We start from the raw sequence: 27492 nt of genomic DNA, 5'->3' as shown, positions 1-27492 counted from the left end.
GCCTTGCTCCTCCAGCTCTCTCTGGGCTCTGTCCCCCAGATATTCCTAAAGGTCGCACAAGATCTGCCTGCAACCCTCTTATGGTTAAACTGCCAAAATGAAGACTCTCTGCTCACCTTCACTCTTTCATGCCTCTTTTCCCCTGCCTCTGGAACAAACTCCCCCACTCCCTTCAATTCCACTCCTCCCTCCAGGTCTTTAAAACAGCTGTTCACCACCATCTCTTATCTTCCCCCATCCAAAACCTTGATCTTTTCTACCCCCGCTAATTTCACCCCAAATCCTCTTTTTTGAAATACCAACTTATTTCCTGGAAGTCCTTGGTGTCCTTGTGTTTTATACTTCTCCCACCCCCCCCCCCCCCTTCCCACGCCGCCTCCCCCAAGCCCTCTCCCTCCCACACATTCTCGATGACCCTCACAAATGTTGTGTTTATGTGCTTCCCCTTCTCTCCCCATCTTGTCTACCGCTCCCCTTTTTATATACTTTGGTTCTTTGTCTGTTTGATTTGTTTGTGTGATAAATGTTAGCTCTTTCACGAGCCTCGATTATGTATACAAAAAAAGAAGAAAAAAAGTGCTTCACAGCAATAAGCTTTGCTGTGACTCGTTGTTGCCAAAACCCATTGCTGATGTGGTTGTGGATATTTTGTGGCAGATGCAAGGCGAGAAGAACCATCCCTCCTGTTGGTGCTGAAGTGGGGCGGAGAACTTACTCCGACGGGTCGTGTTCAGGCTGAAGAACTGGGCCGCGCCTTTCGTTGCATGTATCCTGGGGGACAAGGTGCCCCATGCATTGCATCGTCTGACACAACTCATCTAGACACCCTTGCACACAGGGCCATACACATGCACTTCATCACATGACCTGGAAAAGTGTCTTGATTGATTGCCTACAATGATGCAAAAAGACATGCAGATTATGACGTTTGAGTACTTCCTCACCTTGCCAGATTTTTTTTTGTTGGAAATTATCCACACAGCACGAAACACCAGACAACTGGAAGATATGGTGCAGCGTTTTGCAACGTCAGTTAGTGGTGGTACAGTGGTACGGGAGGACATGCCAGTGCCCCACTGCATTGGGACGAGTGGTACTCGTTATGTGTAATCGCTGGCAATGATCATATCTGCGTCCCCTGCTCCCACAGAGTCCCTGGTCGGCACGCCGCCACAGTTCCATACAGGGACCCAAGGAGGTGCAGTGGGTAACTCCAGGCATTTGACACTGCTTGTCCTGTCTTCACAAGAGCCACACTGCTTGAGCACAAACCTCTTATTCCTTTCTGCTTTCCAAGCAGCCATTTATTTCTGGAGGACATTTGTCAGCAAAAGCTTACCCACTCGTTTCTGGCTGTTTTTCTACGGGCCTACTTTCCAATTGCTGCCTTCACTCTTGCATTGCTTAATTGCAGGGCAATTTGTACTGTGCTTATGCCACACTGTTACTAGCTGTCTATATCATCCACAGATTTCTCTATCCACCTTGCCCCAAGTGTTGATACCACTATTTGTTACCTGCGAGCTATTGTTCTCCTTAATTTGGCCTCACCCTATAGCTTGTCCTTTTGTACTTTATATGTTTCTCTCACAGTTATTATTCCACACCTTTCATTTTCTCCCTTTGTCCTGATCAGCAGTTAACAATAGCGAGGATTTTGGAGGCTTCTCTCCTGTAGCCTGCGGTAAGGGTAGCGTGGCACTATTTGGAGCCAACCTAACTCAACTGTGTGCCGTGTCTCGTGTGCATGTGATCTGTGCCGTGCATAAGAAGTTGTTGTTGCTCAGCGATCGACCAACATCATACTTACCTGTTTACAGCTTAGAGCCGTTGCCACGTTTTGTTTTTTTTCCTTTCATCTCGTTAACTTTCAGTGTAACCAGGGTACATCTAACATATTCTAACAATGAAAGCTTAGGTCTTGCGTGACAATTGTGGTGTGATTTAAGTGGAGAAAAGGGGCCATCTACGTACTCTGTAAGCAACGAATGGGGGATGGATTGAAAAATAAAATAAATTTGAGAAACAGGGAACGGGGGCTGACAGGAGGAAATGAAAGGCAAGCAAGTTGAATATGAGTGCAGTGTAATTGCAACTGTGCAACATGAGTGTAGGGAAGAGCGATGTATATAGCATGACCATCTGACCCCATTGGCTCATGTTGGAGGGAAACAAGATTAAAATCCCATTTACTGTATGTGTTTGTCCAGTGTCTGTTTGTGTCCTGGAGTTTCACGTGGAAGTGTACTGATGTCGGCTGATATCGTCGTCCTTTACGTAATTTGTGTGTAAGCTTCTCCATGAGCCTTGGATCACTGTGCATAATTTTTTGTAAAAAGCGGGCAAAATTTGTCTTTTGCCTACGTAATATGTAGATAGCCCCATATACAGTCACGTGAAAAAGTAAGTACACCCCATGTAAAGTTTTGACTTTTTCAACATATTTCAACATACAGCTATTTGATCTTCATTTCAACAATATTCATAGATAAAGGTCATATAATGTAACAAATATCATGAAACATTTACATTTTGTAGTCCATTGTATAATTTAAATAAACATAAATGCAAATTTCGCATGTGGAAAAAGTAAGTACACCCCTACATTTATCACTACTTCAAATACCTAAAATTAGAATCAGGTGCACCAGCTCAGGTGCAAATGATTAGAACATCGTTAGAGAGGATCTTGGAGGAACTTGTCTTATTTAAACCTCAGACATTTAGTTTGGTTTGCTCATTGTTGTTGACGTGTGCGGCGTCACCATGCCTCGATCAAAAGAGCTCTCTGAGGCCTTCAGAAAGCAGGTTATAAATGCCTACGAGTCTGGGAAGGGATTTAAAAAGATCTCCAAACAATTTGAAATCAATCATTCGACTGTCCGGAAGATCATCTACAAGTGGAGAAGATTCCAAACAACTGCCAACTTGTTCAGGCCAGGCCGCCCCAGAAAGTTCAGCCCGAGAGCGGACCGCAAGATGCTGAAAGACGTCTCGAAGAACCCCAGAATGTCATCACGAGACCTACAAGTAGCTCTTGCCACTGTTGATGCCAAAGTGCACGAGTCTACCATTAGAAAGAGGTTGCACAAATTTGATCTACATGGGAGGTGTGCCAGGAGGAAACCTTTGCTGTCCAGAAAGAACATCAGGGCAAGATTAAAGTTTGCCTATGAACACCGAGGCAAAGACCAGCACTTCTGGAACAATGTGCTCTGGATAGATCAGTCAATGGTAGAGCTATTTGGCCACAGTACCAGAAGACATGTTTGGTGAAAACCAAAGACAGCATTTGACCACAAGAACCTGATTCCAACTGTAAAGCATGGTGGTGGAAATATTATGGTTTGGGGCAGCTTTGCTGCATCAGGGCCTGGGCAGCTCACCATCATAGAATCCACTTTGAATTCTTCATTGTACCAGAGGGTGCTTGAGGATAATGTGAGGCCATCTGTTGGAAAGTTGAAGCTCAAGCAAAGGTGGACCTTGCAACATGACAATGACCCTAAACATAGCAGTAAATCCACCAAGGAATGGCTGAAAAGAAAGAAATGGAGGATTCTGGAATGGCCAAGTCAAAGCCCGATTCTAAATCCCATCGAGATGTTGTGGGGGGATTTGAAACGAGCTGTGCATGCAAGAAACCCCTCAAACATCACACAGCTGAAAGAATTCTGCATGGAGGAGTGGGCAAAAATTTCTCCCAGTCGATGTCAGAGACTGGTAGACAGTTATAAGAAACGCCTACTTGAGGTTGTTTCTGCCAAATGGGGCAATACCACCTATTAGAGCCAAGGGTGTACTTACTTTTTCCACATGCGAAATTTGCATTTATGTTTATTTAAATCATACAATGGACTACAAAATGTAAATGTTTCATGATATTTGTTGTATTATATCACCTTTATCCATCAATATGTTTGAAATGAAGATCAAATAGCTGTATGTTGAAATATGTTGAAAAGTCAAAACTTTACATGGGGTGTACTTACTTTTTCACGTGACTGTATGCCTAAGAGTTTTTTTTTGCAGCTCTTTCAGGTAATTTTGGACCTTTCGAGATATCACGTCTTTTCTATAAATATGAGCCATCCAGCTTGGATAATATCTCAACAGTAACAACCCATTATGAATAATTTATACACTTGGTTGTTGCGTCTCGCTGTGACGGTGAACACCAGAGTCTGAATTTGAATCCACATTTGTTGATGTTTCAGGTAGCTTAGTTGGTTCAGTTGAGCACCTGTATTGGGCACAGCGAGTGAACGACGGCTGCCCAGCTGGCACTAGCAGATTAGGAAATGTATCCAAAACCACTAAGGATGCCAAAGATGGCCGTTGAAAACGTAGTAACACTGGAACACGTATATAGGCAATTAGACTCCGGCTACATGCCTTGCCGCCCTCGCCGCAACCCCTCCACCGTCATTTCCTTATGATGTGATGTAAACTTCACAAAGAGCAATCTGATTACTTGTTCAATTTGACAATGCAAAATGTGCAAAAAAATTCTTTGGTGTGTAATCCTTTCATTGGTTGAGTGTTTTTACACTAACATTTTGCTATTCATTTTAGCTTGCTCGAAAAGATACATTTTTTGTGGAACAATGTCGTCGTCGTGATGAATGGTGACTTTACACTTCCCCCTTCTAACCAAACCTTCGGGTTTTATTTAGTTGTTTTGTTTTGTGATCGGCTAAGATGACAGACCACACTTTTCTCTCCAGCCTTGTACTCACTCTCATCAGCTCGCACCCTTTGTTCACTCTCAGTTTCCTTTGCTTGCTTCATTACTTGCTGTCACATGCTAGCACTTTCTTTTCCATTCCCATTGTCTCACTGTCATTCTATTGCTCTCCTAATTGGTTTGCATATTCATCTGTCATTTGGTCATCCACATTAGTATATTGCCCCATTAGCCATCCTTACCTTTTCTTATTCCTTCTTTTACCCACTTACCTTTCCCATATTTTTTGTTTATTTTCTCTCTTTTTATTATAAAGAAAATGGGAACATGGCTTACCAAAAGCTAGGATTAGTTTGAGTGTGCATTTCATGCTCTTACAACTGAGTTTGGAAACCATCCTGCAAAGCTCAAATTGGTCTTTGTGCCGGTTCTAGATTTTCTTATTGGTCAAAATGCCTTTTATTTTGCTGGTGAATAGGGGACTACGCGGGGTTTCCTGGCTGTGGACTGCTGCGTCTGCACAGCACCTACCGGCATGACCTCAAGATCTATGCTTCGGACGAGGGTCGTGTGCAGATGACGGCTGCTGCTTTTGCTAAGGTTGGCAAGTTTTTCCCTTTGTTGATGAATTTACAGTGCCTTCAGAAAGTATTCACACCCCTTGACTTTATTCACCTTTTGTTGTGCAACAGCCTGAATTTTAAATGGATTAAATTGAGATTTTTTTTGTCAGTGATCTACCTACAATACCCCATAATGTCACAGTGGAACTTTTGCTTTCAATTGTTTTAATGAAATAATTAAATAAATAAATACAGAAATATCTAATTTACATAAGTATTCAACCCCCTGAATCAATACTTTGAAGAAGCACCTTTGACAGGGATTTCAGCTTCAAGGCTTCTTGGGTATGTCTGTATCAGTTTTGCACATCTGGATTTTGGAAGTTTCTCCCATTCTTCCTTGCAGATTTGCTCAAGCTCAGTCAAGTTGGATATGGAGCGTTGGTGAACAGCAATCTTCAAGTCTTTCTACAGATTCTCAATGGGATTCAAGTCTGAGCTTTGTCTGGACCACTCAATGACTTTCATGTTCTTGTTCTGAAGCCATTCCATTGTTGCTTTGGCTGTATGCTTGGGGGCATTGTCCTGTTGGAACGTAAATTTTTGCCGCAGTCTAAGATCTTTTTCACTGTGAAGCAGGTTCTCCTCAAGGATTTGCCTGTATTTAGCTCCATTCATTGTTTCCTCTATTCTTACAAGTCTCTTTGCCACTGCCGCTGAAAAGTACCTGCTGCTGAAAAGCATCCCCATAGCATGATGCTGCCTGCCATCACCATGCTTCACAGTGTGGATGGTGTTACATGGGTGGTGAGCTGTGCTCAGTTTCCACCAGACGGACGAAGCGCTTTGCATTCAAGCCAAAGAGTTCAGTTTTCATCTCATCAGACCACAGAATATTTTGCCTCATGCTCTCATCGTCCTACATGTGCCTTTTTGCAAACTCCAGGCCTTCTGTCATGTCCCTTTTTCTCACAAGTGGCTTTCATCTGGCCACTCTCCCATAAAGCCTAGATTTGTAAAGTGCTGCAGCGACTTGTTTTTCCAGCAGGTTCTCCCATCTCAACCAAGTGATGCTGTAGTTCTGCCAGAATGGTCATTGGGTTCTTGGTCACTTCCCTGACTTCACCAAATGATTCTTCACCATTGAGAGATAGGACTGAAAACAATATATAGCACGATATATATCACAAAAGGTTGTGGACGAGGTGGGAAAAAAGTGATGTACCAAAGTTTGTTCATGCTATTAAAAAAAAAAATCAGGCCCGAACAAGGTCTATGTGGCGGGGAGGGGAGGAGTGGTGGAGGGAAGGGGTTGCTCCCCAAAATAGGTATTTGCTTTCTTCTCAGAAACTGCACATGCAATTCTGATGAAACTTGACCAGAATCTTCATCACCTGTGATGTACCAAAGTTTGTTCATGGCATTTAAAAAATTGAGCTCTAAGGAGGTCTACGGGGGGTTTGAGCCCCCAAAGTAGGTATTTGCTCCCTTCTCCGAAACTACACACACTATTTCAATGAAAGTTGACCACAACCTCCATCACCCATGATGTACTAAAGTTTCATGACATTGGAAAAATCGGGGTCTAAGGGGGTCTACGGAGGGGGAGGGCAGGGGCGGTTTCCCCACAAAATAGATCAAATGATTATGATTCTACAAGCTGCACTGTCTCCTAGCAACCATTGGAATTAGTTTAATATACTGTGATAGTGTTTAAAATGCCTTTCATGGTATAGTTTACTGCTTTATTCAACCAGGTGAGTGCCCAGGGGTATTGGCCCTATTTTTTTCTTGTCCTGCTGCTTTTGCACATTATCAAGTCAGCCTATACGTAACAGTGTCAGTGTGTTTCAAATAACATTTACAATATTTATTCATACGGTATTTTGTTTCGGATTCTGAGTAATGATCTCGCACCAACTCAAAACGCGGATCACTATCGACAGATTTGCTCACTATTGACAAATAATCAAGTCGATTACAGCATGTCTTGCTCTTTGTGGCTCAGGGCCTTCTGGCACTGGAGGGTGAACTGACACCTATCCTAGTGCAGATGGTAAAGAGCGCAAACATGAACGGTCTTCTGGATAGTCATCATGACTCACTCAGCACTTGCCAGCAAGCTGTAAAAGCTTGTTTGCATGATATTCTACAGAGGGATGAAGATTTTGATGAGCAAGCCTACAGCAAGGTATGGCTCATTTTCCCTGCTTACCCACTCCATTCTTCCTCTCATTGTGCCATCATGTTTTTGTTTTCCTTGGTCATCTCCTCACTTCCATTTTACTCCCAGACTCATTGTGGTTTGTGTTTGCTCCTTGGATGCAGCTGGCGTCGACAGGTAGTTCTTCAGTCATACGATCCATGCAGGCGATTCGCAACTCAGTGCGTACATGTGACAGCATGTATGCGCACATTCAGAGCCTCACTTCTCAACTTCGGCAAAGGCTTGAAAAACCTACTGCTGGTGGTAGGCCTGCTGCCCTGAGCACCTAGTAACTAGGACATGCCACCCATTATTCTTACGAACGAGTGCTGCATTCAAATATTTCCCTTAATTATTCCAAATGAATGACATTAATTATTCTTTCCTTTTGGTCTTTAAACGTACTTGCATAATATCTGAGGTCTGTCTTTTAACAAAAGAATTATTCTCTTTTTACCTCCGCTACCAAAGGTGGATGGAGGTTATGTTTTCACCCCTGTCTGTTTATCTGTCTGTCTGTGAACAGGATATCTCAAAAAGTTGGGGACGGATTCGGAAGAAATTTGGCGGAGTGGTAGTGTTTGTGACGAGGACGAAATTATTATATTTTGGTGAATATCTGAATATGGATTCGGATACAAGAATTATTTAATGTTTAAGTGATTCTTCACCATTGAGTGATGGGGTTTTTATTTTTATTTTTGTATACAAGATCAAGGCTCGTGTAAGAGCTAATATTGATCACAAAAAGACAAACTGACACATGAAACATATGATAAAGGGAGCGGGAGACAAGATGGGGAGAGAGAGGGAAGCACACAAGTACAACATTCGAGCGCAGGGACATTGGGAGATCTGTACGAGGGAGGGGGCTTGGGGGAAGGAGGCATGGGAAGGTTTGGGAGAGGTGAAAAAAAACACATGGACACTGCGAGGACTTCCAGGAAAGAAGTCAGTATTTCAAAAAAGTGGATTTGGGGTGAATTAACCGGGGTAGAAAAGATCAAGGTTTTGGATGGGGGAAGATAAGAGATGGTGGTGAACAGCTGTTTTGAAGACCTGGAGGGAGGAGTGGGATTGAAGAGAGTGAGTGAGTTTGTTCCAGAGGTGGGAGAAAAGGGGATTGAAAGAGTGAAGGTGAGCAGAGAGTCTTGATTTTGGCAGTTTAACCAGAAGAGGGTTGCTGGCAGATCTTGTGTGGCCTCTAGGAATATTTGGGGGACAGAGCACAGATAGATCTGGGGGAGCAAGGCCGGAGAGGAGTCGGTAGAAGACAGAAAGACAACCAACCTGCCTGCGGTGAGTGAGTGAAAGGCCCTGCGAGTTAGCTTCATCACGAGAGATTCCAATGATTCTGAAAGCTTTGGTTTCAACAGTGTGAAGACGAGCTAGGTGTGAGGCAGGAGCACCAACCCAGAGGGGGTTAAACCGATACATAGCACGATATCTCAAAAAGTTGTGGATGGGTTTGGACGAAACTTGGTGGACAGGTTGGGTGTGTGACAAGGATGAATCGATTCGATTTTGGTGAAGATCTGTATATGGATTTGGACACGATAATTATTTAATTAACAACTGATTCTTCACCATTGAGAGATCGGGCGAAAAGCAACAGATAAAAAATTTAAATTAAAAAAGTTATGGACGAGTAATGCCTAAAATTGGTGGACAAGTTGCTTTGGCGACAATAACAAGCCGATTAGATTTTGAGTTTTTTTTTTTTTTTTTTTTTTTTTTATACAAGATAGAGGCTCGTGAAAGAGCAACTTGGCGGTGGTGTAATGGTGACATAATCCGCTCAAGAGTCTGAGAGGTCGGTGATTCAAACCCTGGTCAAGTTATACCAATGACTTAAAAAATGCTACATGCTGCTTTCGTGCTTGACGTTCAGTATTTTAAAAGATAGAGCTCGAGCAATCCTCTTAGGTAGGAATTGATGAGGAGTAAGAAATTCCTCGTCAGGAAATGCCTTGCTCAGTGCGGTGAAAAAGGCGGCGCCATTGTTGTGACGTGGCTGGTACCCAGGGTACCCCAGGAAGTGTCTGCACCTCCTCCAAACTCTGTGGCTGTTTGTCTCGTCCAACCTTTGTTGTGTCGTGTCTGTATGTCGTGTGTAAGAGGCAGCTCCACGAGCCTTAGATGTTGTCGGAAAAAAAAGAGTCTTAGCTCTGAGGTCATGTGAGCTTCAATTGAAAATCCTTGTTGCAATGATAACTTGTGAACTTTTGAAGAGATTTCAACCAAACCTGACATAGGTATAGACCCGTAATACAAATTTGAACTGATTACATTTTGAGTTCAAAAGAACAAAGGTCAAGGGCATGTTCCCTTTAATTGAAAACAATTTTATTACCACAATAACTTGTGAAATGAAGGGATTTCACCAAAACGTGGCACAAGTATTAACTGTAATACATGGATCAACTGATTCAAATTTGGGTTCAACGGGGCATGTGCCATTTGAAAATCAATTTGAAGATCATAACATGAGTTAGAAACATCCGGTGGTGTCTCTCTTATACTTATCTCTCTTTTATCTCTCTTCTTTCTCGTGCTCGCTCTCATCTGACCTTTAATTTAGATCAAACGTAACAATAACAGTAGGTTTACCTCTAACTCGGCCAGAGGCATACCCAGAAACATGTTCCTGTCAAATTATATCTTCCAGTTGTTCACATTTCTTTCCCCTCTGGTCATGTGATGTGGTGTCAAACGGTACACGTTGCACTAAAACAGGTTATCTGTGAGCACGTGCTGCATTTCAAGGTGATTCTGTCTTGTTTGAGTATACTTGTAGGCAGAGATACAGTCATGTGAAAAAGTAAGTACACCCCATGTAAGGTTTTGATTTTTTCAACATATTTCAACATACAGCTATTTGATCTTCATTTCAACAATATTGATAGATAAAGGTGATATAATATAACAAATATCATGAAACATTTACATTTTGTAGTCCATTATATAATTTAAATAAACATAAATGCAAATTTCGCATGTGGAAAAAGTAAGTACACCCCTACATTTATCACTACTTCAAATACCTAAAATTAGAATGACGTGCACCAGCTCAGGTGCAAATGATTAGAACATCATTAGAGAGGATCTTGGAGGAACCTGTCTTATTTAAACCTCAGACATTTCGTTTGGTTTGCTGTTTGTTCTTGAAGTGTGCGGCGTCACCATGCCTAAATCAAAAGAGCTCTCTGAGGCCTTCAGAAAGAAGGTTATGTTGGAAGGGATTTAAAAAGATCTCCAAACAATTTGAAATCAATCATTCAACTGTCCGGAAGATCATCTACAAGTGGAGAAGATTCCAAACAACTGCCAACTTGTTCAGGCCAGGCCGCCCCAGCAAGTTCAGCCCGAGAGCAGACCGCAAGATGCTGAACGAAGTCTCTAAGAAGCCCAGAATGTCATCACGGGACCTACAGGTCGCTCTTGCCACTGTTGATGTCAAAGTGCACGAGTCTACCATTAGAAAGAGTCTGCACAAATTTGATCGACATGGGAGGTGTGCCAGGAGGAAACCTTTGTTGTCCAGAAAGAACATCAGGGCAAGACTAAAGTTTGCCAATGAACACCTCGGCAAAGACCAGCACTTCTGGAACAATGTGCTCTGGACAGATGAGTCAAAGGTAGAGCTATTTGGCCACAGTACCAGAAGACATGTTTGGCGAAAACCAAAGACAGCATTTGAGCACAAGAACCTGATACCAACTGTATAGCATGGTGGTGGAAATATTATGGTTTGGGGCAGCTTTGCTTCATCAGGGCCTGGGCAGCTCACCATCATAGAATCCACTATGAATTCTTCATTGTACCAGAGGGTGCTTGAGGATAATGTGAGGCCATCTGTCAGAAAGTTGAAGCTCAACCGAAGGTGGACATTGCAACATGACAATGACCCTAAACATACCAGTAAATCCACCAAGGAATGGCTGAAAAGAAAGAAATGGAGGGTTCTGGAATGGCCAAGTCCAGGGGTTGAATTACTCTGTAGGGAGGGCACAGCAATGTTTGCCTTTGATGACTTCAATTTTTTTGGGGCACCAAGGCATTTTCTTTTGGGTTTGGGGGGCACCAAGGCATTTTCTTTTGGGTTTGGGGGGCACCAAGGCAATCTAGAATTATTATTGTGGGCACAAAGGCAAAGTATGTCGGTAACTTAAACGGGCAGGGAAATGTTGCTGACAGAACAAGTAAATCAACTTAAACTTTTTAATAATGTATTTTTAGAATATAAACAGTTTCAGAAAACTCAACTCAGAACTGCATTGTCATCATGGCCATGTAACAAAGTTTAGCCTTTGTTTGACAGAACAAGTAAATCAACTTAAACTTTTTAATAATGTATTTTTAGAATTTGAATCTCAATAACAGTTTCAGATTTGATTTCTCTCAAAACTCAACTCAACTCAGTCAGAACTGCATTGTCATCATGTCCATGTAACAAAGTTTAACTTTTGTTTGACACAGAGTTGAACTTTTTTCATCATCATCATCAGACATCATCTTTACTCAATACTGACTCAGTCTTGAGTCAGGTATACATGATTACAATTCAATCACCCTTGGGGGAGAGGGGTGTAGTATCAGGCCGACGTCCAAATGCACTCATAGAATGCCACCTGGCAACGCTACGTGTAGGATCAAAGTCGTCGGGGTCGGGCCCTTCTGTGCTGATGCGCAGAAGGTGTTCCTGCATACCCAACCCCAGTTTTAGCCTCCAATCCCCAAGAATACGCTTCACTGCTGAGAACTGCCTCTCTACATGTGATGTGGCCACTGGGCACACAAGGCAGATCTGCACCAGATGAAGAATATTAGGGTATTTGTGGCCCTTTTCTGTCAGAATGGTCTTCCATAGACCTAGGAAATTGGACTCCTCTCCATGATTTCTGCTGATGTCAAGCTTCAAGGACAGCCATTCTCTTTGTATTTGACTTGGATCACAACCATTTCTTTCAATGATTTGCTGAAAGTGATTGCTAAGGTAAGTGACTTTGGCATTGCTTTTGAGCTGGGAAGCTAATATTTGGACATGACAGTGACCAAGTGATGTGGCTATCAAGGATATTGATTAATTGATTAATTATTTATTGATTAATCAATTAATTATTCAATTTTTTATTAATGGGTTATTTAATTACATTTCTAAAAGATACATTTTCGGATGAAGCACTCGTGGTTTAGTTATGCTATTAGCCAATTTATTAAGAAAATATTTTGTGATAATATTTTATTGATTTTAATTATACAATGAATCAATCAATTAGTGTACACCTCTTCCTCCCAATGCAGCCTCAATGAGCTGCACTGCGGCAGGGCCAATAGAAATTATGGGATGCCCTTGAACCTCGTTTCCCGTACCCAAGGACGATAGTAGGATTGCGACATTCTGTATTCAGTAAGAGAACGGGAAACGAGGTAGCCTAGACAATGTATATGCTTACTACGCTAATGTTCCGACATGCACTGAGAAAACGAAAGCCGACGAAGTCAGTTTGTTGTTTTCATCATTACTTTATTCATACTTTGGTCTCTATTATTATGCTTTATTGACAAAAAGGGCACAGCAGCAACTGAAGAAAAAGGGCACTGCAACTCTCTGCCGTAGTGATCATGAAAAGTTCGGGGGCAGCACGGCAAATAGCTTGGGCACACCGACTTTTGCCGTCGATGCCGTCGATAATTTCGACCCCTGCAAGTCAAAGCCCAGATCTAAATCCCATGGAGATGTTGTGGGGGTATTTGAAACGAGCTGTGCATGCAAGAAACCCCTCAAACATCGCACAGCTGAAAGAATTCTGCATGGAGGAGTCGGCAAATTTTTCTCCCAGTCGATGTCAGAGACTGGTAGACAGTTATAAGAAACGCCTACTTGAGGTTGTTTTTGCCAAAGGGGGCAATACCACCTATTAGCGCCAAGGGTGTACTTACCTTTTCCACATGCGAAATTTGCAATTATGTTTATTTAAATTATACAATACAACAACAACAACATGCATTTTAAGGCCATTTTCCCTGCAAGAGCGGGGGTTAGCCTTAGCGGGGGTAATTTAAATTATACAATGGACTACAAAATGTAAATGTTTGATGATATTTGTTATATTATATCACCTTTATCTATCAATATTGTTGAAATGAAGATCAAATAGCTGTATGTTGAAATATGTTGAAAAAGTCAAAACTTTACATGGGGTGTACTTACTTTTTCACGTGACTGTACATCTGAGATTGATGTTGAACATGCTGAGCTTGCGTACCTTCTCTTAGGGATTGTTGTCTTTTTAGACGTCTCTTCTGGCAAATTTGAGTTTTGCATGTATGCATTTATGAGCCTTTTGGACAGAAACTCCCAGATTGTTTGCCTTGGAGGATAAGGAACACATGTTACCCTATTTGCTATGTTCTTCACATTTCAGTACGTTGCTTGATTATCATTTTTCGTTTGCTATAAGACAACACCGTTCTTCGATTCATCCATTCATTGTGTATGAAGCGCTGAACATTTTCTCATATTGCTTGTAGAAGTCCTTTTGTATCATGGAGAATCACTTGAACTGATGCTGCGGCGCTGGGCCAAGCTGGAGAAGGATTTCCGCTTGAAGAACGGCCGCTACGATATTAGCAAGGTTCCTGACATCTACGATTGTGTGAAGTACGATGTGCAGCATAATGCCGCTCTTGGATTGCTGCACACACAGGATCTGTACAAGATATCCAAAGCTCTCGCAGATGTTGTTATACCACTGGTGAGGGGGGTCTGTGGTTGGGACAGCTGCAAGCCATTACCTACAACAAAGGGTTTTGCGATTGTTGAGATTTGTAGAATCTCGTTTGGAATTGGCTGTCGAGGAACATAGAGGCAGAAGGGATGTGATGGCGTTATTTTGCTAAATACCCGAGTGTTTAATCCCCTTCTGTTGCCCGGCATCATTGAACGCATGGTACGAGTGCAGGAATACGGTCTCACAAAGGAGGAGAAGATGGACGTGGCCTTGGGTTTTTGCCAACCGCTCATCCGCAAGATTCGCTCAGACCTGCAACGCACACAGGATGATGACACCGTTTACAAGCTGCACCCTCAGTACGCATTGCTGCTTTACACGTGGTACATGCATGTCAGACTGTTTGTAGAACACATCCTGTCTTTCTTGAGGAAATGAAGGCCGTTGTTCATTCACTAAAATACATCTGCGTCATGATGTGGTGCGAGTCCCTTAACTGACGTTCATGTCATTAAACATTCAAAGAGGTGCATTAGGGCTGTCATAGTTGTCGAGATGATGAAATTGGAGCACTGGTTCTTAAGATTTATTTTAAAATATATATTTTCCTTGCAATTTCATTCACAGATACCTCTTTAATGTGTGTAGTTAAATCAAACAATACATTACATATAGATTGCTAACACAATACAAATGTACATGAGGAGGGAAGTAGATGGGAGGTGAAGTTCAATCACGCAAAGCTAGCCGTCGATTGGGCATCCTCTGTCGTGCAAAGTCCTTCCTTGGCACATTTGAACTCCTGTCCACCTACAAGGCCTCCCTTGTTCTGAAGGTCTCTCCTCCCTTGTTCCCTCGGAGTTTACCTTCAGATGTTCCACACGTTTTACAGCTTCTTCACCCTTACACTGTATCTATCCATTAAGCCAGCACTGTTTCATACTCCCTAGGCTTCGTTCCTCGTGCTGCTCCACTCTGGAACTCCTTGCCAGTCTCCGGCTTTCCCTCATCCGACAACTTTCGGCAGTTCAAGAGGAATGTTAATCAATTTATTCTGCTCTCTCGCTTTCTCAAACTCCCCTCGTGGAGCTCCCGCCTAGATTTGCGTGCTGGTAAAATATTTAAGACAGGAAAAAACACAGAATTATACAGAATGAGAGTTAGAAAACAAATAAAACCAATAGATCAATGAAATCGATCAGCTGATGCAGCCTTTTGGCTGGTATTAATTACCGGTACATGACAAGCGCTCACTTCTACATTTGTGACTCTTAACAATGATGGGAAGCGAACCCATCCCAGTGGAGCGAAGAAACAATTTTTAAATCACTCCAGAAAATGCCCATTCAAAGATAGAATTTGAAATAGAAAATAGATAAAAGCCAGCAAAGACAAGTGTATTTTACAACCCTTACATGTCCTTAACCAAATAAGTGGGTTAACCACTCAAATGGAAGGATACATTAACATGGAGAACACCTCGAGCAAGATGATTAATCAGAGGAGAGATTTCACCGGGCATTACCACAGACCAGAAGCCAAATGTTTCATCGTACAATGGTGACATGGATTTGCACACTCACACATACTAATTCATAAAATGTATGCACTGGTTCTCGGAAATAAAATATTTCTCAGCCTTTTAGCCTTTATTATTATTTTTTTTTCCCAGCTACTGATGCAGAGCCATTACTCATGCTTATTTATTCACGAAGGAAAGGCTTGTTCTGTGCTCGCACTATATTATGAGATTGATTAAGCGTCAAAGAACGGCTTTTTTCTTATTTGGTTTCATTGTCAAAAAGTTGTTATAATTGCTTAAACCCTAATCAGGCCGGAGGGTAGAGGGGAGGGGGGCAGATTCCGCCTTCCCCCTCCACTTTTTTCGCCATATTTTCACAGAAATATTTTTTTCGTGCAGAGCTTTCATGTATTTTTCTGTTTAAGCCTTGCGCACGTTTTGATACTAACTTTCTAAAAATTGGGCCTACGGTTGCTGCGCAGTGTGAAATTTCTTGGCATTACACACCATAAACCAGGGTTTTCCCCATTGACTTTACACAGTACATATCAAAATTTACATATATGAATATGTAATGACCTAATAACTAAAAATAATATTGAGTGTACGATGATTAAACTTCACAGACATGTTCACCTTCACATAAATACCCCCCATCCCCCCTAATCCCCCGGCTTTGAGAAGGTCCAAAATAACCTGGCCTGATTAGGGTTACATGCTCCTGTCCACCCCATGCGTCCTTTCCTGCCCCCATTCCTCCCCACACCAATTGTTTGTCAAAGTCTTCCTCTATGTTGTCCTTCGACTATGCTGCTTGTGTCGTCCCTTCTGCCCCCCACCAACCCCCCTCTCGTGCGTACACAACTTGACTTCGCAAGTGAAAGCCACGTGCACTCGCTCAGCGTTCTGTGCTATGGAGGCTTACTCGAATTCCACATTCTCTTCAATCACACTCTTCCCTCCAGGTCTTCAAGATAGCTGTTGACCACCATCTCAAATCACCCCCAATCCAAAATCGTGATCTTTTCTACCCTTGTTAACTCCCCCTCTCACAGCCAATCCTCCTCCTTCCAAATTTCCAGTTGTTTCTTCCTGAGAGTTTTCTCCGCCCTCCACACCCCCTTCCCCCATTGTTCCTTTTGTCCTGTTACATCCTGATCCACTCGGTGTACTTAGCTCTTCCATGAGCCTTGAATATGCATACAAAAAAAAGATTATCTCAACTTTTAGGATTCAACAGCTGTTTCCAAGTCATCCAATTTCTGCAGAATCAACTCTGCATTATGGTTGTGTGTGTGCATGCGCATGTGCGTTTTCCCTACGCCCCTCATTATAGATGTCATTTTGGGAGGTTGGCTGGAGATCACACTGCAATCATGTTTGCTTGCCAGGTACTCAAGTGGTGTCCTGAGCCCAGAGAGACACGTGCGAACGCGACTTTACTTCACAAGTGAAAGCCACGTGCACTCCTTGCTCAACCTACTGCGTTATGGAGGCTTACTCGATGTACAATACCTGCACACATACCTTTTATTACTTATTGTGCCATGCATTGCAAACATGGACAACTAGATATATCTCTTGTTTGCTTTCTTTAAAATGCTCAATAGACCTGTAGAGATTTTATATTTTTTGATCCATATGAATGTCATTGTCATCTCATGTTCATATTCTGTGACTGCGCACCTCCTCCTTGTAGGGTCAAAATAACATTTTGGTAGAGGAACTGTGAGATTAGGTAACCAATTTAATATTGAGCCTAAAGGTTCATTCTGTATCTATTTTGTGCTTTTCCTTTTAGGTCATCTCATATATTGCTATTTCAATAATCTTTACTGCCTGGCACTCCCGCCCTCACTCCGGGTGGGAGGAAGTACCCTTCTCGGCCCACATTTGGTGGGCAATGTGCTGCGGCACATTCTTGGAAATGCACTTTATAATTCGTGTTATTTTAAAAAGAAACTCTATTGATCACAACATGTACTCCATATCAAACGATAAAGGAAGTGTTCTGTAATATCGGCTACCACCAAAGGTGGCGCTATTTCCACCACAAGTCATTTTTGGAGTTTGGGTGACATCGACATTTGCTCCATTATAGTAAGATTTTCAGTGTGCGTGTTTTTATTCCATCCTTCTCTTTGTCCATTCTTCCTGCAATTATCCTTTTCTTTTGTCCCTCTAACGTGCTATTGATGTGTTTCCCAGATTCTCACTGTTCTGCCCATTCTGTCTCCTCCACAAATGTCTACTTTCTATACAAACTTGTTAAATTTGATTAACTTTTCTTTTTCACAGCATTTTCCATGTGATATAATTAATAACAGGCGAACTTGCCAAGAGATATGACTCAGTTGTATTTCAGGATTTCTCTTAACTACAGTTTCATGGAGATTTGGTGTGACCCGAGTATCACGTTCTCGCAGGAAGATCGGCATGAACGGCAGTGGTCTCGTGCCATGGACTACCTGAGCAATGTTTCCGAGCTCAACTACATGACACAGATCGTCATTATGCTGTACGAAGATCCCAACAAGGTGGGCCTCATCGTGTAGGATCATTGCTATGTTTTCCCATGCAAGTCATGCCATAATTGATGAATCATTATGACATAATGAAAACCATAACTATGCCCCAAACATAACCACTGCCTTTCCCATCGTCATGTAAGGCGCACTGTTATTAGTCCCCTACCGGTGTACACCGTAGGGGACTATAGGTTTGCACTTCGTCCCTCCCTCCGTCTGTCAGTCTGTCGGTCCGTCAGTCCGTCACGCAAAGAACAGTTTTCCGGAGTTTTTTCCTAAACTCTTAATGCTAATGATTTCAAACTTGGTACATGGTTTCGTTATGAAAAGTTACAGATCAAGTTCGAACTTCACGACGTTTCGATCATTTTTGACAAAGTTATGGCACTTTGAACTTTGGGAATTTCCCCAACAGTTTTCTGGACTATAATTTGGAGTGCGGTAAGTTATAATACTGTCTTCTATGACAGTGCTACCCAATGCCGGTAGGGGACATGTATTGCAGCGCAATACTCAGAATGCTTGTTCAACATTATTTTAGACATGTCCGCAAGCAGTCAAACGATTTCTCCATTCTCCAGACTACTTATATTCCTTACATTCACATCGTCAATGTTTTTTAAATGAGGTAATCTTGTAGTATTTTGTTTGGGGTTGAAAGGCTCATGGAAGAGCAAGATGGAGGGGGCTATAAAGTTAGCAGTGGGGGATACAAGGATAACGTACTGACTGTGGAGTTGAGCGACAATAACCCAACACAATCAAGCAGGTGGATGGATGCACAATGATATGTCGAGATACAAGGTATCAAAAAATATATTGTGTTAACCATTCGTATAAAATACAGTTTGAGATAGAGATTTGAGAAATTTCTTCAAACTAATGACTGCGTGATTCAATGGCCATCGGCATGATCAGCTGGGATTTGTGCATCATTGAGGTTTTGATCCTTCAATCACAGAATTATTATTATTATTTTTTTTAAAAATATTTTATAATATTATAATTTTATATTATATTATATAATATTATAATATTATAATTTTATTATATTTTATTTATTTTTTATATAATCACATAACCTTTCCAACTGGCAGGTATCATTTGTGTCCAAAGGTAATCCTATTAGGAGAGAGACAAAGACAGCCAAACATTTTACATTGTGTTCCTTCTCTTTTCTTTTTCTTTACAGAATCTAATGCTTGTAGTGGAGCTGCAGTTGCAGGGAAACATTATTGGAGGGAGACATTCTTTATGATTACAGACATTTTGCAAAAACAGAAAACAGCTCACACTTTAGAACATAATTGAATACAATTATAATTACTTATTAACAAAACTTCATCAATTAGCCGTGAGAACCCGAGCAGCTGCAGAGGGACTGCCTCACACACCACTGTTGCGAAAAAGTGTACTGCTGTTAAAAACAAGCTTAAGATGCAGACACGATGTAACGGAAGTTTTAAAAATAAACTCAACATCAAGTTAAACATCGGCATTTTGCATTTTCCACTTCCTCAACGTACGTGTGTGTGTGTGTGTGTGTGTGTGTGTGTGTGTGTGTGTGTGTGTGTGTGTGTGTGTGTGTGTGTGTGTGCATGTGTGTTTGTTTTATTGCCTCAGAAATCAAATGATGAGGAAAAAGTTGTTCATTCCTACATCAAGAAGTGGTAAAATCAAACACAAAAGCGCAGTGGGTAAAAATCAAACCTATAATATTATAAAAAGGGTTTTCGGCTTGGGAAACAAACAACTGCATGAAAAGGAGAAAGAATCACAGAAACGGGACATTTCTAAAATATCAGGCTACATCCGGTGCAATAGAACATTAGAAGGTACAATATAATGTGCCATCAACCATTGCAAGTCATCAGAGCACTTGACAATGTGTGTCCTGTACATAACAGATCAATTCATTCCTATGGAAGGCTTGGCCTGAAGCCTACGGCTCTGCAGGGAAACGAGGGATAAATGTTTTAACACATAATATATACTTTGAATATATATGAAGCTTTGAAAAGACACTAATAATTGTGGGGGAAAAGTGGACTGGCACAAGGGAGGAGCCGAGCCACCTCTACCTATGAGTCCCATTTTCTTTAAGCCCGATTGCTTAAAAGGCATAAAATCACAGCAAAGATCCTCCCTATTGAGCTGATGGGCCTAACCCCAATGACTAAAGCAACATCAGTATCTGACTTCCACTATGAAAAGAGGGATCTCCAAAATGTTTGACTGTAGCACACCCAGCATTAATAATACACCCATCTTTGACAATAGTACACCCATCTTTAAAAATAGGATTTAAGAAAAGAGTCTTTTTAAAAAAACGTTGAAAGGAAGTATGCACTGATATCACGGCATTGAACTACCTGCTAGGCTTCAAGCATGTTTCTGTTGAACAGCGAGACCAAGGTGTTACATCCATTCTCTCTATATCAATTAGAAACCGTTCTTGGACGTAGCCAAGTTTTCTGGCCTACCTGAGGTAGGCAGTGAGCAAAGGCCTTCAATGAAACATCTGCATACAACAGTTTCCTTAGCAAGATAAGGTGGAAAACCATCACCTCGCTTGTAACATCAATCAACCCCTGCCCAACTTCAACACCTGGCAGACCGAGCACACCAGGCTGGAGCCAGGGATTTCCCTCCCAAAATAAATTGATGAATATACAGTACTGTGAAGCTTTTTAAGAAGATGAGGCCTGTTGTAGTGCCCTAAACCTATGCCACAGCATTGATGCAGTCAGGTTATTGATTACAAGCATCCAACTGCGATGAGAAACTTGAGAAAACATATCTCTTCATTTGGATAATCGCTGCTCGATTTTAACTATCAGTGAATCCCAGTTTTTTAAAACAAAATCACGAGTACCGAGAAAATCTCCTAAATAGTAGATTCCATCCCATGCCCATTTTAATTTCCCAGGCGGGTTTGGGAGGAGGCTATCATTTTACAGACCGAGGTAGAGGTCTTTATAGCTGGGTCGGGATTCAAACCCAGGCTAGACAGGTTAGACCTCTCGGCCTATCTGCCAACCCTTTTAGTTGTATAAAAGGCCTAAACTACTAACATTTCTTTATTTAATAACATAAATGTCTATAATGTCAAGAACAATAAACATAGGGACAATACCCCTGGCTGGCAGAATAAGCAGCATACTGCACTGATTAAAGGTATTTTAAACCAATTTCAATGGTTGCCAGAAGACAGGGCAGCATGTAGAATCATACGAACATAATCATGACATTAAACAAACAAAAAAATACTTATTTTGGGGGGCACCCCCCCCCCCACCCCACCACCCTCCCCCAACCCCATATACCTCCTCAGACCCCAATTTTTCTAATGTCATGAACAAACTTTGGTACAGCACAGATGGGGAAGGTTGTGGTCAAGTTTCATCCAAATAGTGTGTGTAGTTTCATAGGAAAAAGCAAATATCTATTTTGGGCGGTCAAACCTGGATCCACTTTGACCCCGGTAAACCCCCTTAGACCCCAAAAAAATTTAATGCCGTGAACAAACGTTAGTCACAACACAACAAATATAATTTTTGCCAAATTTAGTCGCAATCCCTTCAGCGGTTTCGGAGAAGAAGTTTCAAGTGTTTACAGACGGACTGACGGACGGACGACGCGCCATCGCATAAGCTCCCCTGAACTTTGTTCCAGGTGAGCTAAAAATGTTGTCATGTATTGTCCTTCACGGAATGCAATACAATTGATTTGGGTGAACAATCTCCCCAATAACATGCTTAAGGCTATTAGCAAGGCACTTGGAAAATATTTTGTAGTCTTCACAGAGCAAAGGATTTGGCACCAGTTTTTCCACTTGTGAAAGGTCTCATTTCTTAGGTTATAAGAGCAAGCTGAGCGGCAGTAAGCTTGACTGCAGGTCATCGGTCAAACAACTTTAATCCGAGCAGGCCCCAAAATGCCTTGTGAAACTCAACAGGAAGTGGTCATCTAAGGCAGAAGTTTTGTCAGTAGGTAAGGTTTGCAGTACATCAGTGTTGTTCTACTGCCAATTCCTTGTCTAACTGCAGATGCACAGACTCAGGCAAAGTGGGCAAGGAAGCAGTTAAAGAATGCAAAGTGCTAATAACCTTCTGATGATGTGTTACTACTCCTCCTGCTGTCTGCAGTGTAGTTGATTGTTGACCAGTCTTAACTCGATGCTCTAACCCAAAAAACCTTGTATCCAGATGACAAGGTCTCCATGCATAGACTAATCAAGGCTTCCCCCCTCCCTTACTTGCTTAACACACAGTCTGGTAAGGAGAGCTTTCTTGGCTAACATTAAATTAGTCCTCACTATGTTAGAGGCTGAAAGGCCATTTTGTTTGGCTAAATTTATTTGGCAATGAGAGATATAAAATCCATTTCATCGTTAGCACAAACAGACGTATAATGTGACAGAGGGTTCTAATTGTCCAAGGCGAGGAAAGATTGCCCAAAGTGAGGAAAGAGTCTTTTTATGAGTAAAGTGCCTAGAAAACTCCAAGTATTGTTTTGTGGAAGGGGGGGGGGGGGGGGAGGGTCCATAGATCGACTGTGTTAAGAATAGGATGGACCTTGTGTTGGAGTAGGTGACTGCAAGCCATAACGGGAACAAACTGTTTGGCCAGCAGACCGCAAGACATAGCGGTAAAGTTGGCTGCGGAGCCCTGAAGAGGGGTGGAGCTCTGTTCCTTTCCGGATTTGTTGGCAATGAATCAGCTGGTAATGGTCTCTGGGATTTGGTATCATAGAGCAGAACGTGGAATTGTCTGGAAAGTTGGAGGGTTTTATAGGGCATCAGAGAGGTCATTAAAGGGTTTGACAAATGTTCTCTGGAGTCATTTGCCTGAGGCTAATGGTCTGGCAGTTTATACAAGGCCACCATAATTTTGCACTTTGCCTACCTGTGTTGCGGTTATCTGAAAATGCCAAAAATGAAACAGTTTGCAAGAGATGTAACTAACTTTACTCACGTGATTTGAGTACAGGGTTGGCTTATTTGAATGCAGCTGCTTCAATTGGTGAATCAGCACCTGACTCCCCCTTCCACTTCCACCCACATCTGGATCCGGACCTGAACCGAAATGTAATCGGCTTGTTTTTGTCACCTAACCAACTCGCCCACCTAGTTTTCTTATAACTTGGCCCCAACTTTTTGAAATAACATGCTGTACAGTATATCCTTTTGGCCCGATCTCTCAATGGTGAAGAATCGTTTAAAAAAAAATTAGAAAATTATCGCATCCGGATTCTGATCTTCACCGAAATCGAATCGTTTCTTCCCTGGCACACACCCGACCTGTCCACCAAGTGTTGTCCTAATCCGTCCACAAGGTTTTGCGACATCCTGCTCACAGACAGACAGACAGACATACAGAAGGGGGTGAAAACCGGCCAAACCGTAAACTGTTCAACCTGGCACAGGTATGCACTCCACCAAGTGATTTTTCTAGTTAATTTGTGTAACCCAAAAGGTGTCGATTAATTTATATTTGGTGCCAACAGTCACGTTATAATGTTTGGGCAGCTCGCCAACCCAGGTCGCACACTCTGCCCACCTTTCCATTTTGAGCCACACAAAATGTCAAGATAGGCATCAGGCGGCTGATTCACAACCGTTGCTTTGGCGGACTTTCACCCAAGGTTGATTAGCATCCCCGACATGTAATTGAACTGCTCAATTAAACCCTTATCCCAAAGATTTGTTTTTATATAAAGCTTGTATGACCCGCAATTTTGTGCTACTTTCTAAGCGATAGTCTATAATCCATGTAAATATGAACAAATACAGCTATCCTGAAAAAAAAATGACGAGCATTAGAACGATGGACTTGTGCTTTTCAAAATGACAGCACCATGTCAGCGATTAACACCAGCCCCAAGTATTGGTCTGTTTGTTGATCCCTGCATTTACATGAGCAACAGAATTGGGCCCGTGCTTCTTTGCCTTTAGGGAACCGCAGTCTCTACTGGGAGACTAGATGAAAGGTACATGCACATACTGTGTTTCTGCACACTAATGAAGTCTGCAAGCTCGGAATGGATTTGGCTTTGGATGCCATAGGCAGAAAAGCTGGCAAGCAGATGCTGGATGGTCAAAGGTCCTTGATATGTCCAGAGATGCAGTCGTCGTGTTTAATATTCAGCACCTCCATCAATTGTTAAGAGAGGAGCAGTGCAACATACCCGCAGTTGAGGGACCCAGACAGAATGAGTGGCTGGGCTTTACAGGGGGGTTTTCTGCTCATTACGGTGCCACTGAATCTCATGCGGTTACTCTTTCTCTTTTTTCCCATCATTCCATTGAAATTTGCTTCGAAGACAGTTTGTCCTAATAAGACACTGCGGTATGTTTTCTTCAAAGGTTCACAAGAACCTGTCTTTGCATTGAATTTAATGTGATGTGTAAATATGCTTGAGATGTCTGAATGAAACGACTAAGTGGATATTACCATGCATGACAGAATCAGTACCTCCATTGTCGCTTGGTATATGAAAGGAAAGTGTATGGCGGCCTGACATCTTGCTCGACCTCACCCGTTTCCTTTTAAGCATGTAAAAACATTGTGCTGGTACCAGCTTGATCCTGAATCCATTATTTAGTTTCTACAAATAATGATGTCATCACCCACAAATATAACCTTCAGAGAGAGAGCGGTGTTTCTCATTGTCAAGGAGTCGGGAGCATTTTCAGTAATTTTCGTGTGGTTTATTTGCATCGACGTTCGAATGTTTGGTCGTTGTGTCTCCTTCATCAAATTGGTAACGTTGATACCTTGTGGCCACAGGACCCTTGCTCCGAAGAGCGCTTTCACGTAGAGTTGCATTTCAGCCCGGGAGTACGAGGGTGTGAGGAGGAAATGGCAGCACCCTCTGGATCTGGCTATCGTCCTGCCACACAGCAGGTAATACAATGAGCATCTTGATATCTATATATATAAACGCGAGTTGTCTGCGTGTGTCCGCGTTTTATTCAGAGATGGTTGAACGGATCTTCATCAAACTTTCAGAGGTTCATCAGTGAGTGCCTGGGAGTGTTTTAGGCAAAAAAAAAAAAAATTGAAAAAAAAGTTCGTTTTTTTGGAGTTAAAAAAAAAAAAATAATAATAATAATAATAATCGCTCGATAGTGCCGAAGCCTTTTAAAATTAATGACAGTTATATACAAGTACATATTCGCATAAATAAATACAAAACAATCACCAGACATTTGAATACAAATAAATCAAACAATTCCGGAAGTGTACGAATTTGGTAGTACGGCTTCTTCTTCTTCTTCCTGATGGGCAACACACTTAACTAAGAAACGTGACGAACGCCACATTCACCCACCAGCATATATATGAACCCCCTTCCTCTCCTGCTCCCTTCCACTCCCCTTCCCACCCTTACCTTCCCCTTCCCTCCTCCCCTACCTTCCCCCCTGTCCCCCTTCCCTCCCCTCCTCCCCCTCTCCCCTCCCCCGCCCAGCAACGCCGGGTACTTCTGCTAGTTGTCATATAATTTATAAACAGTTTATTGCTGATGTCACTGATAATGGTAGGTTTAGCTGACCCTGCTCCCATTACATCTCTCGTTGTACGTAGTTTCTGAGTAGAATAGCTTACAAATGTCCGTAGGATATCTAATAGTTTAAAGTTTTTTTAAATTTTGTTTGTTTTTTATTGAGTGCTGGACTCTCTCCATGGTTGGTGACACTGTCTGCACAGGATAGGGACAGAGAAACATCAACCAAAAGCCAAGACTCTGATGATACCCTGCCACAAGACGAGGTAGACCACGCCCTTAGACCTCTGCCTTCAGAGCCCATTGCGATACATCGCCGGTCGCCGCTGAGTAAGTCGAAGAAGGTCTGTTCAATGGAAGTAAGTGCTACATGAGCACCTCGCACAATCATATGGTGTGTCACCGAGACAATAGGATAACACACGGAGGAGTATGGCGTGGGAGTGAATGAAGGAATACATTGGGTGGGAGTGAATAAAGTGAATGAACGCTCGAGGTCAGAGGTTGAACATTTTGTTCACAACCACTATCTCGAACAACAAGTATAAAACTTGTTGATTGCATTCCTATTTTCATCTCCAAGCTCTTAAAAGAATCCATCTTGTATAACATGATTACGGACTTACAGAAATTATCGTGGTTTTAGCAGAAAGCAGCTTCCTGTTAATAGAGGTTAATTTGTATAAGCCAATTGGTGAATTTGTTTCAGAATAAATTGTTTTTGGCATCAGCTTGTTGTTGATGCAAGATAAGTCTCAAACGATGCTATTCATTTGTAGCGTCCAATAGATAATTGCAGTATTAGATACTAGCATGTTGCCCGTCCCTGCACGGAATTTTAAACGGGGGATGGATGTAGGGGGGGAAATGCACATGGTGTCTTCTGTCATCGAGTAAGCAAGCTGTGAGCAACAATTCACATTTATTGCCACATCCAGTGCAATTTAAATGCTCTAATAGTGGTGAGGTCTCGATTTGGAAATGTTTGTTTGATTATACAGTGCCTTCAGAAAGTATTCACACCCCTTGACTTTTTCCCATTTTGTTGTGTTACAGCCTGAATTTTAAACAGATTAAATTTAAATTATTTGTCGCCAAGCTACACAAAATACCCCATAATGACAAAGTGAAAACATGTCTTTCGAAATTTTTACAAATTTACTGAAAATTAAATACCGAAATATCGAATTTACATACGTATTCAACCACCTGAGTGAATACTTTGCAGAAATGCCTTTGGCAGTGATTACAGCTTTGAATCTTCTTGGGAATGTCTATATCAGCTTTGCAAATCTGGATTTGGGGAGTTTGTCCCATTCTTCCTTGCAGATTTGCTCAAGCTCTGTCAAGTTGGATGGGGAGCATCAGTGAACAGCAATCTTCAAGTCTTTCCACAGATTGTTTAGGGATGGTGTTAGATGGGTGAAGAGCTGTGCTTCAATTATCCCACCAGATGTAGCGCTTTGCACACAGGCCAAATAGTTCAATTTTCATCTCATCAGACCACAGAATATTTAGCCTCATGCTCTGAGTGGTTCACGTGCCGTTTTGCAACCTCCAGGTGTGCTGTCATGTGCCTTTCTCTCAGGAGTAGCTTCCATCTACTCTCTCTTCCTCATATGTGGTGGTCGGCGAGGTCACGTCTTTTCGAAGCTGTCCATGCGCTCATGCTTTCGAAGCTAAGTAATTTTTTCACAATTGTGTTTTTGTCGAGACTGTATCTATCTTTCGGTGTGTGTACCT

The 27492-nt window shown here is 42.0% G+C and overlaps 1 protein-coding gene across 11 annotated transcripts in view; it reads left to right on the top strand.

The window, feature by feature from the left end:
• LOC137420630 (inositol hexakisphosphate and diphosphoinositol-pentakisphosphate kinase 2) overlaps nt 1-27492 on the top strand; it is a 196018-nt gene that overhangs the window by 75011 nt on the left and 93515 nt on the right. For 4 of the 11 annotated variants that reach the window (XM_078772474.1, XM_078772473.1, XM_068105859.2 and 1 more), the window contains 10 exons: nt 658-783; nt 5166-5287; nt 7259-7441; nt 7579-7720; nt 13991-14214; nt 14422-14549; nt 17104-17218; nt 18139-18249; nt 25032-25148; nt 25953-26108. In XM_078772474.1, coding sequence (XP_078628600.1) covers nt 658-783; nt 5166-5287; nt 7259-7441; nt 7579-7720; nt 13991-14214; nt 14422-14549; nt 17104-17218; nt 18139-18249; nt 25032-25148; nt 25953-26108 — 1424 coding nt within the window. Of the gene's footprint in view, nt 1-657; nt 784-1150; nt 1208-5165; nt 5288-7258; nt 7442-7578; nt 7721-13990; nt 14215-14421; nt 14574-17103; nt 17219-18138; nt 18250-25031; nt 25149-25952; nt 26109-27492 lie in introns of all 11 variants that reach the window. The other 7 variants (XM_068105857.2, XM_078772471.1, XM_068105855.2 and 4 more) reach the window with 5 other exon arrangements.

The sequence above is a fragment of the Myxine glutinosa genome, chromosome 2, assembly GCF_964187855.1.
Source record: "Myxine glutinosa chromosome 2, kmMyxGlut1.1, whole genome shotgun sequence".
Classification (NCBI taxonomy): domain Eukaryota; kingdom Metazoa; phylum Chordata; class Myxini; order Myxiniformes; family Myxinidae; genus Myxine; species Myxine glutinosa.
This window is presented reverse-complemented; position numbering and strand designations above follow the sequence as displayed.